The 13,072-nt window shown below is 37.9% G+C and overlaps 1 protein-coding gene across 1 annotated transcript; it reads right to left on the bottom strand.

The window, feature by feature from the left end:
• Positions 1–1,338: 1,338 nt before the first annotated feature.
• Positions 1,339–3,467, bottom strand: LOC148862066 (WRKY transcription factor 71-like). The gene is made up of 3 exons (XM_088982937.1): positions 2,879–3,467; positions 2,279–2,422; positions 1,339–1,822 (listed from the first exon to the last, which is right to left on the bottom strand). The coding sequence occupies exons 1-3, from the start codon at positions 3,343–3,345 to the stop codon at positions 1,468–1,470; spliced, it is 966 nt and encodes a 321-aa protein (XP_088839063.1). The 5' UTR covers positions 3,346–3,467; the 3' UTR covers positions 1,339–1,467.
• Positions 3,468–13,072: the final 9,605 nt, after the last annotated feature.

Raw genomic sequence — 13,072 nt, 5'->3', positions numbered from 1 at the left:
TATGGACAAAACAACATTTGTATCTTTCTCATTTAGAAAGGGGAAAGGGGAGGGTCCGGGTGGCAAGTCCAAAGGTCCTTTCAGTGGGACACCCAGGAAGGACACGTTGACAATTCTAGTCCACATAAGCCCCTCAGTGCCACCATGATTGGTTTTTTTCCAACTTGAATGAACCTCCCTGTGATTGAACATCCAATTCCAATCTCTTATTATTGAAGAAAAATAAGACAAGGAAAAGCACTATTTACGCAACAAGGCAGCAGAGAGGCCCCTAGGCTGAAGCTTTTATAGGTGAAGTGGGGGTGTGACTGATGAGATGGAGAAACACATACACACCAAGGTCATGTCACCTCATCTCTGTTGTGTGCTTGTGTCGGCTTGCACTTATTAAAGAGTTTCTGAAGTGGATTTTCATTAAATTGACTTAATTGGAGTAGGTCTCTCTATAATATCATAAATAATATAATAATCAGTGGCCATGGCTAATTAATTTGCTTATTAGGCTTTTGTCCCTTTTAATTAATTATGTCCCTATATGCAGTTAGGAAAACTGCCAAATTTGTTCTGATTAAGTATCTAATTTTTACATGAAAACCCTAATTTGAAGAGAAGATATAACCCAAAAGTTGACTGAAGTGTGGGTGTCTCTAATATCATAACAAATAATATCAGAGTGCCCATGGCAAATTTGCATATAAAGCTTTTGTCTCTTCTAATTTATGTCCCTCTGCGAACTACCAAATTTGTTAAGATTGCATATCTAATTTTTATTAAAAACCCTAATTTGAATAGAAGATACAACCCAAAATTGACTTGAAGTAGTAAGTCTCTCTCTCTCTCTAATATGACCACAAATAATATCAGAGTATAGTATGGCCTTGGAAAATTTGCATAAAAAGCTTTTGTACCTTCTAATTTATGTCAATCAGTAGCTATGAAAACTACCAAATTTGTTCTCATTATATATATATATATATATAATTTTTACACGAAACCCCTAATTTTGAAGAGAAGATATACTTCTGTGCTATCCATAACTTCTAACCCAATAATCACTTCAAACTCATCCTTGCAACTCGCCCCCCTCATTACATCAAACAACTGATACCACATTAATTGCATTTGTAGCAAAAGCATGCATTCTCTGTCAACAAAAAAGCCCTATTCTTGGTACCCCCATCAAACCCATCTTCTCCCATTTAAGAACTCCTTTCCCATATTAGCAATATAGAATTAAACACTGAAGTTCACTTTTTTTTTTTGACAGAAGAACTGAAATGATTTTATAAAATAATTTAGAAGAATAACGTGTCCTCTAATAACTCAAAAAGATGAATCTGATTCTCCATGCATGCATACCATACTGGTATTAATTTGTTCATGTATCCAAAACTAAATACATGTACAAAATATGAGAGAGAGAGAGAGAGAGAGAGAGAGAGAGAGAGAGAGAGAGAGAGAGAGAGATCATGGTAGTTGTCTATGGATAAAGGAAGGAACCATGTCTTGGAGAAGGCCATAGTCTGGAAGACGGAGCTGCTGAGCTAGGGTTTGTTGATACAATGTCGACCTTGTGGCTGCAGCCTGGTTGTTTGTTGAAGGCAATTGGAGCAGTAGTTCTTGGGGGAAGATTGGGCCGGCCGGAGGTGGCGATGTTAGCATGCTAGGTGCCATCATGGCCGCAGCATTCCCTCTAAGCGTCGATGGGCTCTGGTGGGTGTGTTGTCCTTCATATGTAGTAATCACAATTGATGGATCCTGGAATGATCTCTCTACCCTTTTCTTCACTGAGCACTTCTGGCTAGTGCACCTGTAGTAGCTTCTGCAACAACAATTAAATGCTTATGATCAATCTCTGAAAAATTCCCTGGATTCTGCAGCCTTCCTTGGAATGGAAAATGTATCACAAAACCATCAAAAAAAGAAAAGACTAATTGAGTATTTCCAGAGATCATCCATTCAAAAAGATTACTTGTGAAGCTGTACATGATGCAAATTAAGGCATAATGCTGTAGTGCAGTTAGATCAATCACTGTAAATGAAAGAATATACCCACAAAGTAGCAGATCTCAGAATATATGCATATATATTTGGTTGGAGTCAAATCACCCAACAAGTCTCCTGAGATTTAAATTCTCTAAACTAATTAGAATTCATCTTTAGTCATTCCTGTAATTAGTAGACAGACCATCTTATAATATAATAACAGTCATAAGGTAAAAGCATTTTTTTGTTAAATATTGTGTAGGTTTTCCTACAGGGAATTGAGTGAACAGACCTTGGATAAGGGCTGTTCTTGACTGCCTTCTGCCCATATTTTCTCCATCTGTATCCATCTTCAAGATGATCAACTTCGCTCTTAGTCATGAAAGCAAATCGTGGCTCTCTTTGCCGCTTCTCTCCTTTCTTTTTGGGCTTGGTCCTGATGATTCAACCAGAAAATCTTAATATGAAGCAGAACCCATCAGTTAGGAAGCTAAACACATCACATGTTTATCAAGTTTCTTTAAATAATATAAACTCAAATAAAGTTCAGGGCCTTCTTTAGCATGTTTGATTCTAACTTCTTTTGCGTTCATCAACTCTATCCTTCCAATTCTACAGGGTTTGTACAGTAGATATCTCTAGAAAAGATCACCAAAAAGAAATATCAAAATCTTTCAGTCTCAACTGCTTTTGAGAGAGAGAGAGAGAGAGAGAGAGCAGTTAAGAAAGAAGAAATTTGAGTGGTACACGTAAACTTGATAACCCTTGGAAGTTCACATTGAGAAAAGATTATCCTGGCAAGAAGGCTAAAGCTCCACAAAGAAACTTCTGAAAATGATGTAAAAAACCTTTACCAGGAATAGTCCATGAAAGGAGAAGAAATTAAACCTACACTTTCTTATTAGGCTTGTCGACTGCATCTTCAGACCCTTTCGGCGGCCGATCTTTCTTACTCTTCCCCGAATCTTCTTCTCCTGCTGCCTCAGTGGACGATGATGACACGGACGAGTTGGGTGTCGCCGGAATGTCAGTAGTCCCGGTTAACTCGCCCATACCACCCGTCTTCTGGGTGGCATCATCGACGGGACGAAACGCATCCGGCGGAGAACAAGACAGGTCGAAAGCTCTTGATAATGTACTGTAATCCAGTGCGCCATGTAAACAGTCAGTGAAGCTCAAGTAGGAAGGGTCAAACCCATTTAGATCGCGAGCTGCTGAGTCTCCCAACCCATGAACAGACTGATTAAACATGGAAGGAGGATCCGTCGAGAAGGGAATAAAACCGGATTTGCCGACGTTGCGGCGATCATCGTGGAATGGTAGGTCATGGTGGAACAGATTTCTGGCCTCACCAGACATGGAAATTGAAGAAGAAGAAGAAGAAGAGACAGAGAGATAATTCTGAAAGAGAGCTTTGGGTGGTCTGAGGCTTTTGGTTTTATTATAGGGAGGACTTTGAAATGTTGAGGTGAGAGAGTCGAGAGAAAGCTTACAGCTTTGAAAGCTTTGAATGGTCCTGAGCTACACTCATGAAACTGAAGCTGGCGATGAGTCAGCCCATGGCTACCGGCTATAGGCGGTCACGACCAAGGGGCTTTTTCGTGGTGATGGTCAATGTTTCAAACTTTACTGTGCGTCTTTTGGAGCATCAGGCTTACACGTGTCTGAGAAGGCACCGGCATTTGACCGTAGCCGACAACAAGGTAATTGACACGTGGGAAGATAATCCTTGGGTTGCTACATTGGACGCTCGGCTGACGGACGTCTACGTCAGGCCCATCTAGAGAATTTATGGTGACGCTTATGGCGTCAAATTATTATTAAAAAAAATACAATACATCTTAATTTAATATAAAGTATTTTAATTTACACTATTAAATTTAGTACCAAATTTTCTTAAAATATAATTAATTAAAGACTTGATCCTTTGGTTCTTAAGCAAAATATGAATTGATCCTATGGTTCTTAAGCAAAATCGAATCAATCAATTGGGTTAATCATTAATCAGATTTTTTATTCAATTTTTTTTTCGATACATTGTTGTGGGCTTTGTGGCCTCATTTCACACCCACAAGACATTGCAATCATGTAATGAGAATATCTCCAGCTCGTCATGGAAGATGTTCCTAATGTGTGACTGCAATTTATTGTGCATAACTATGTATGGATAGCATATCTTTAGGTGGCCAAACTCACATCTACATTCATGTGTTAAAGAAAAAAGAAGTAAAGAGCTTAATATGGAATTAGAATTTTGTTGGTATTAATGAAAGCTAAATCTTGGTGTCACATGAAGGGCATAGGGATCTACAATCCCAACAATTTGCAATGTGTTTCATGTTTTATGGGTAGGACCCAACTGTTGGATGGATACCACACGATAGATAGTTGCCAATAAGCATCATCGCGGAATACATTGAACATGTGAATTTACTGTATTTAATTGGACCGTGGAATAAAGATTCTTTCATCAGAGTAGAAACAAATAATGCTCAAATTAGATGGTCAAAGAATAACTGATGATGCCGATCTCTTTTTATTTATGCTAAGACAAGTGATTAACACGTGGCCCGCAGATCCATATGTAGGGGGTGTTTCATAACATAAAGTTTTTGTTTTTATCGACTAGAAAGTAAAAATATGTTTTTGAACTTTATTTTTGTTTTGAAAGACAAGAACAAGTAGGTTTTGTTTAAAAAAAGCAATAGATATTTCTAGAATCACAAAAAAATGGTTTTTAAATCAGAAAAATAAAAACATTTCGTAGTCTAGAGATTATATGAAAATATATTCTTTAAACCAGAAATTCAAAAACATCTTCTTAGTTTTAATTTTGAAAATGAAAAAATAAAAAAACGTAACTATGAACGTGTTTTCGGTTTTTAATTTTAAAAACCAGTTTATTTTCGAACCAGTTGGTTCTATTTTGTCTTTAGAATTGATAATTAATTAAAAAGCATTTACACATTAGAGATGAATTGGCTGTGGATTAGTGGGAAAAAGGATGGATTATCACAAGTGTTAGAGGAAGAAATGCAATTACAAGAAAATTAAAGATCTTGTTATTATGTTTGACTATTATTTTCAAAAAATTATAAATTAAATTAACATGTGAGATCATGCATGCATTCCTTTCACATTTTTCTTTTTAGTATCAATAATTTGTAAAAAAAAAAAAAAAACCGGCAAAAAAACTTAGCTGTCTACTTTTGATAGCTAGAGCTGTCTGTAAGGCTCTTCCTTCATGACACGTTAGTCCATACAAACACTATGCAACAGTAATAGGGCTGCAAGAACAGCGGTAGGTGGGAAGCACAGGCTGTCGAAAATGGACAGCCAAAGTTTCCCTCATTTTTTGAACATGGGCCCAACTCTTTGGTTAGATATAAGAGACGCTTGGGATCAACTTGATTTAATGAATCAAACCTAAGGGCTATGTTTGGTTTGAAGGAAAAGGTATGGAAAGGGAGGGAAAAATTCCCTATCTTTCCCTACTTTTTCCTTCAAATCAAACACAGCAAAGGGGCAAGGGATAGGGGTGAACAAACGATTTATTCAGTTAAAAACCAAAGCGAGTAAACCAAAATTTTAAATAAAAAACCAAATAAAAACTATTTGGTTTTCGATTATTTTGGTTAAAACTGAGTCTCATCACTATATATATAATTCAGTTAATTCGATTTTTCTGTTTAATTGAATTTCCAAACCTAAAAACAAAAAACAAAAAAAAAAAATCGAGTAAAAAAACTAAAACTGATTTTTTTTTATTTGGATTTTTGGTTATAACAGAACAATGCTCACCCCTATCATGGGCTACTTTCCATGAAACAAAAGAATTAAGCATGTCATGAATTGAGCTTGCATGGCTAAATGAGCTTGAAACCAATTTGGGTGGGCTTAGCGCAGCTCACTTAGATTCTATAATATATATGATGTACAATTGATATATTGTATCAAATATATATAAATATTAATTGTAATTTTTATTTTTTAATACATATTATGAGCCTTAAAGCATGGCCTCTAAATATGGGCTTTAATGGCCCTGATGTTAAAATATTATATAAAATAGATAAAGCCAAGCCAAAGCTATGCTAAACTACTATATTATAAGTTTAAGCCAAACCTAAGCTCAAGCATTAGTTTAGGAATGCAAGCCAAGTTGGGCAAGGGATCAACTAATAAGCATTAATAGTTGTTGGAAATTTAGAAAAAGAGGACATTGTCAAACATTATTTGCTCCTAGTCAGTATAATGAGTTTCTTGGGTTGTGAGTAAATTTGCTCCCATGCTTGATATAGCAAAGCCTCCAGTAAGAAACTACAAATAGTAAACCTTTTTGTAACTATAAGACCGTTCAAATTGAAAAGAGACAGTTAATGATTGTTAAAATTTGAATTCTCTCTCGATCACATTCTCCATGTATATTTCTTAAGGGGTGTATACAAGCTCCTATTAATCGGTAAAAGAGAAGGTTTTGTGATTTTTCCGTATGGAAACAAGGTAAAAAGAAATAGAGAAAACAAGATTTGGTAGAAATTTTCAAAATTTTAGAAAATCTTTTTTTTTTCAAAATTTGTAAAATTACTTGAGAACTTTCTCTTAACTTTCTTTTTTCTTTTTTTTTTTTCTATAAACCAAACACATCATAAGGTATGTGATGTCCTTTGTGGTGTCATTAATAACAAGTGCTCTTGTACAAATAATTAATAAGTACTCTTCTCAAAAGTAAGGGTCTCTACCAAGGCTATGCTTGGCATGTGAAATTCTTTAAGAATTTACCCTCAACTTTTGATTTCTCTTATTTTCCATCAAACCAAATACAACCTAAGGATACCTTATTGGATTGTTCACATGTTCCTTTAGTTCAAAATTTGGATAGATTGTTAATATTTTTCAAGTTAATTCATGGAATTATTTTAGTGAATGTACATGGTTTTTCACAAAAAAATTAATCAACAATAGTTATAACATAAATTTATTTTTTTCTTTTGAGAAAACGGGGTTAATAAACCCTATCCAATCCCAAGACTCCTCATAATTAAATTAAACTAAACCACTGATGTTACAGTTCACATCTGAGCAATAGATAAGTGAGGTGAGAAATAGTTAGAAACTAGATGAGCCGAGGAGGTTGGTTAAACCGAGTTGTTTCTGAAGGCACCTGCAAGAGAGGAGAGAGAGAGAGAGAGGTCCTAAGGTTTCCCAATGGGAGAACTCTTTGATACTTAAGCCAATTAGTGAGCTAGGGGTTGCTAGACCAAGCCAAAGAGGCCAATCGACAAGGAAAGCAAATGACATGGTAAGAGGGCTATGGTATACATACCTTTTACTGAGGGTGCCTTACCTAAGTATAGAAGAGGTGCACCAAGGAGTTGTAATCCTATTAAGAGATGGGTGTTGGGCCCCACCTGAGCTTCTCGATGACACCCTTATGGGATCTAAGCATGCTAGATGCGTCTGGGCAAATCTATTGGTTGGGTTAATTGGCTAGGCCGGTTCGAGTCATTAGTGAGTCCCTTGAGCATTTTGTAAAGGGACACGTGAAGGCTCAAGATTTGACCACACAAATGGGGCTTATCACTTGCCCCCTACTTTTGAGATTGAGGTGATTGTCTTGCTACTCATACAGTAAAAGGTTCGTTTGGTCAAAGAATGTAGTCCTACTAGTCAGAGCAAGGGTTAAGTTTGAGTCATGCCGAGAAGATATGAGGATCTTTTTATCTATGGTGCGTAGACCGTATGCGTTCTCTAGGCTTTACATCACTTTTGTTTGTGTGATTGGAATAAAGATTGTCATTAATGTATCACTTCGTCTTTTGAGGCATCTTTTCAAAGAGACCCCTTAATTGTGGGATTCATGGTAGGTGTTAGATTGGGGTGAGATTTGGGCCATTGATTGAGAGCAAATCTAAGCCATTAAAGATATTATATAAGGGAGGAGTCTTAAGCGACTCAAACTTCATCTTTTGCTTCTAGAGTCTAGGGAGAGTAAAGTAGAGCAAGGGCGCCTAAGAGTTCAGCTTGGTGCTCAATGTCTTCCTTAGTTTGGGTAGTCAGTTCCGTAAGTCTCCTTTGCTTTCCTTCTTTCACTATGTTTCCATCATTTAGTTTAGGTTCTACTATTTTGGTTCTAGGTCTGAGCATTCTATCTAGCGTTAGAGTTGGCAAGCACCCACTTTGGCTCAGTCGATGAGGCCGTTGTGGTTGAGGTCAGGGAATTCCCTTAGTCCTCAATTTGGGGATAAATCTATTCTAAAAGTCAAGGCCGAGGAGGCCAAGGTGGAGGTAGAGGTTGAGGTCAAGGTTAAGGGCATAGAGGTAAATGTTGTTGTTGATGTAAATGACGAGGATGAGGACAATCCTAAGATTGGGACCTTAGGGGTTGTTGCTTATGTGGTTGAGGCTGCTTAGCTCATCATAAATGCACTGAGGTAGGGAGATATGGAGAGGATCCAACTCTAAAATCACATACATAAAGAATGAGTTAAGGGCATCATTCAAGGAGGAGTAGGCTTGTTAAACTTCCATGGGTTGGCTGTGTGTGTACAAGAATACCCTGGTGGTTAGGCTAAGGTTCCTAGTAGACAATCAGGTGGTTCATATCTTGATGCTTTATTGGTTAATCGTTTCTTGATTGGTGCCAAAATTAGTGAGGTTTTTTATTGTGGCTATGGTTTAGATCCATCAAGTTGGGCAGAGTGCACATATTTTCCAAGCCTTGTTCATTATGAAGAACCATATCTAGTTAAAGGGGTGGTACTAATTCTTGTCTCAAAATAAGAGTACTAAATCCGTTAGGACTCCCTCCTCCATTCATAATTAGAAGGAGAAGTTCTTTTATGTGTACAAACAGAGAGCATGATGTTTGTTAACGTGGTGGTTGACACTTGTGATGAGTCTAAAGGAGCTCGTATTGGTCGGTAAAGAGGAAAGGAACTTTAACAAGCTGGTCAGTTTGAGGTCAATGTTAAGGAGTTTTTGTTCAAGACCATATTGATTGAGGCATGGCTCAATTAGATGAACCTAGGTAGAGGTGTGTGTTGAGCCGATTAGTATAGACTTATGTTTTTTTTTTTTTTTATAATTTCATTTCACTTTGTGTAATTGTATTGACTTTGATTCTTTTTACTATGTAGATATGGCTGATACTATAGGTTTGTTGGTTGAGATGAGGGCTGATACTATAGGCTTTGGAGGGGGCCGTTGGTACCTTGAGAGCTCAGCTTGCAAGCTTGACTATAGCAGTTCGATAAAAGAGGCGAATGGAGAGTGCATAGATCTTAGATTATAAGAATGTCACTAGAGGAGAGGCTCGCTGAGAGGAAACATTCTTGGTGCAGGAACGCAATGTCAAGAAATGTTGAATGCCAAGCCACACAAGGCCAATTGGAAGCTTAGGTCTGCTAAGGACGAGGCTTGAGTAGTTAGGTTGATATAGAGGAGGTTGTTGTTGCAAGGGCTTTAAGGGGTAGGGTTGGGCTTAAGCCATGGACAACTACAAAGAATCTATTAAGCACTAGAGAGATTGTATCGGATCACCGTGTTCTTGAATGCATTTGACATGCGCAAGTCCAAAGTTGCTCAACAATTCACTAACCAAGACCTCAACTTTCTTGATCTAGAGATTGCACTGAAGGAATCTATCACCGCAGTTTAAAGGGGGAGGGCAGGCTGAGTAGCCAAGGAACGAGAGGGTGGAGACGTTGGATACCTAGGTGTTTTTGCCTCTAGTATCGAGGAGGTCTGATGCTTTTCTTTCATTTTCTTCCTAATGTATCTACTTTGGGCCTTCATGCCTTAAGACTTTTTCTTCTTTGTTTTTTTTTTTTTTGAACAAATGGGCGCACACCTCGGGTTGCGAGGTCTTTTTAGACAACTTGTAATGAAACCTTGTTTTTTAGTTTTTAGTTGTTGCATCTTGAAAATTTTCTTTCCTTTATAAAATTCATTTGTAAGGGAAAATCAGTAATTGAGGCAACCTATTTAAGGCCTTTATGCGAGTTGGGGTAGGTCAGTTGTCATGGTGGCTAACCAAGGCCTACATATGAGTTAGGGCAAGTCAGTAATTATAACATCTTGATCGAGGCTTACATGCAAGGTTTATCCATTCAATGCATCAACTAAACTACCTAGTGTCTTGTGGGGGAGCCAAGTTACTAGTAGGGGTGATACCAACCGTTCCATCAAATGGCCTATCCAAGGCTTTCACCCTAAGGGTTTAGTCGTTCAATTTCTTGGTTGACCTACCTAACCCTTCTTGGTTGAGCTGAGTGTATATTAGTGACTAGACCTTGGCTCGTCAATATGACCAATGAATTGGTAGAGTTAGTTTGGTGGCTTTGATGCTCAACCACCATTCCTTATTAAGCCTAACTTCAGTTAAGTATTTGGGAGATTAGGGCTCCATTGTCTTGGCTAAAAAGGAAGATAATTGGGCTCAGAATGACAATCAATTTTTTATTAACTTATAATTTTTGTGGTACAAGAAGTGTCTTGAACAGGTTGGTCTGTTGTGATAGGTTAGACACTTTCCGAGTTGAAGCCTCTACATCACGAGGTTCCAAGATGTTGGCTATGATTTCCACTATTAGTTGGTTGTTTGGTTTGGGATCCCATGCTCTAGTCCTATCATCCCTTAAACCATTCATATGAGATGTAACCACTAAAGTGTCCTCATTGGATGAGGTATTTGATCTTGTTCTTGAGTTCTTGGTAGTCCTCAATGTCATGCCTATAATTTTGGTGGAATTTCTAATACTTTTCATGATCTCTCTGATTGAATTTGAACTTATTGATCCACCTAATTAAGAAAGGGTTTATCGTGCACTTCGAGTAGGGTCTGCATCTATGAAGCGTTTAGGGGGTGTGGTGGCTATAACTTGGGGCCTTTGTAGTTTAGTTGAGGCCACTAACTCAGGAAGAGCTTCTTTTACAGCCATTGTCCCTCCCTGTAGTCATCACTTTACTCTCTCTCTCTCTCTCTCAGCTTTGTCTTTTGGTAGCTTTGTCACCAAGGAAAAGTTGAACTCTTTGTTTTGAATACCATTAGTAAGTTCAACCATTACAAGGGAGGGATTAAGTTCCCTCACCTCTAGGGTTCCAATGTTGAACCTTTTGATGTAGTCACATAGTGGCTCATCATGGTTCTGCTAACCACTATCAACAATCCGATGTCCTTCTATACTTCTTGTTGCTGAAGTGGCTCACGAATAGGTTGGTGAACTCGCCATGAACCAATTGACTTGGGCAATAGTCTAGAATACTATTGCCAAGTTGTTTATGTGAATATTTCTTGGAAGGCTTTGCAAGTGATCGACTCATTGTAGCCATGAAGGAACATGAAGGCCCTGATGTTTTCTAGGTGGTCAATGGGATCTCTAGTGCCATCATAGGTTTGTATCCTTGACATCTTGAAGTTATCCAATAAGGGCTCATGTCGTATGTGTACGTTGAAGGAATAATCCTTTGATAACTACTTCTTGAGGTTGAGTTGCGACTTTCTTTCTCCCTCAATTGCTAAAAGTCGATCTTGTATATCCTTAAATTCCTCGTCAAGGTTTGATTTTCAAGCCGATTTTGGAAACTAACTATGCTCGTTCATTGCTACCTTAGCCTTGGCTCTGAAGGTCACTAGGGGGGTTCATGTTGGCTAGTTGCCAATTTAGTGGATCCTAAGCATTGTCTTGTTGCTACTACTGTCATGGGGGTTGTTTCTTATTCTGATTGTTCATGACGTACTTGGTTAGCTTCGAATAAAGGAGGATTGTTCTTGGCAATCATTTTGCTTGGCTACTGATGTGATCAAATTGGTCAATTGGATGTTCAACATTCCAACCTTGTTGTCCATGATCATCAATCAATAAGGTGAGCAGGTCATCAACCTGATGCTAGAGGTTCTAGAATTTCTCTTGCATGATGGGCTAGACTTTCTATGCCGATTGTGGTGGGTTCCACGGTAGTGGTTGGTTCATAGTAATCATTGAGACCTATTAAGAGAGGGACTAGTTCTACAATTTCCTATTCTTGATGCAAGTCTTTGAAGGCATGATTTTAGGCTTTTATGTCTAGTTCCCATAGATGACACCAATATATTGTAGTATGAATTTGAGCAATAGATAAGAGAGATGAAAAGTAACTAGAAATTGGACGAGCTAAGAAGGTTGGTCAATCTGAGTTGCTTCCGAAGGCACCTACAAGAGATTGTGTGTATGTGTGTGTGAGAGAGAGAGAGAGAGAGGCTCTTGAGGTGTGTGCCCGGGGGGAGAACTCTTCAATGCTTAAAGTCAATAAGTGAGCAAGGGGTTGTTAGATCTAGCCATGGAGGTTGATTGACAAAGAAAGTAGAGAGTGAGGTGAGAGCAAAAGGAGGGTTATAGTGTGAGTACCTTTCATCGGGGGTGCCTTATCTATTTATAGAAGAGGTGGCATGATCTCCAAGGAGTTGTAATCCTGTTAAGAGATGGTTGTTGTGCTTGACTTGAGCTTTTCAATGACACCCTTATTGGGATTTAGGCACATTGAACGTGTTTGGATGAATTTTGGTCGACTTAATTGGTTGAGCCAATTTGGGTCATTGGTGAGTAGACCTGTTCATGGGTCAAGTTGGGCTACGTTCAAGCTAGGTTTTGACTCTTTATAAATAGAAAATTACTAGGCTCAAGCTCGAGCTTGGCCTTATACAAAGCCCAAAGGCTGAGCCCAATCCTAAAGCCTGATTTAGATAGGTATTTTAAAATATGCTATTTATATATTATTAGTAATATAATATATAATATATTACTAATAATATAATATTATATAATACATTTTTTGCTACTAATATTATTGTTACATAATATTATATTTTTTATTTTATAAGTACTATTATCACATCTGGATTGGGCTTGCGCCTAGCTTGTTTAGGGAAACCTAAGCCTATAGGCTTAAATGTTTGTCTAAGTCCGACATGTGGGCCGGGTCAGGCCAATCCATCGGGCTACCCAACCCATGAACAGGTCTATTGATTTACTTTTTAAGTGTTAGGGACATGTAACTACTCAAGATTGAACCATGAAAATGACCTCATCAATTAGCAGTTTCAGGC

This window comes from Nelumbo lutea, chromosome 4, assembly GCF_056320005.1.
Source record: "Nelumbo lutea isolate HS-2025 chromosome 4, American lotus-T2T, whole genome shotgun sequence".
NCBI classification, from domain to species: domain Eukaryota; kingdom Viridiplantae; phylum Streptophyta; class Magnoliopsida; order Proteales; family Nelumbonaceae; genus Nelumbo; species Nelumbo lutea.
This window is presented reverse-complemented; position numbering and strand designations above follow the sequence as displayed.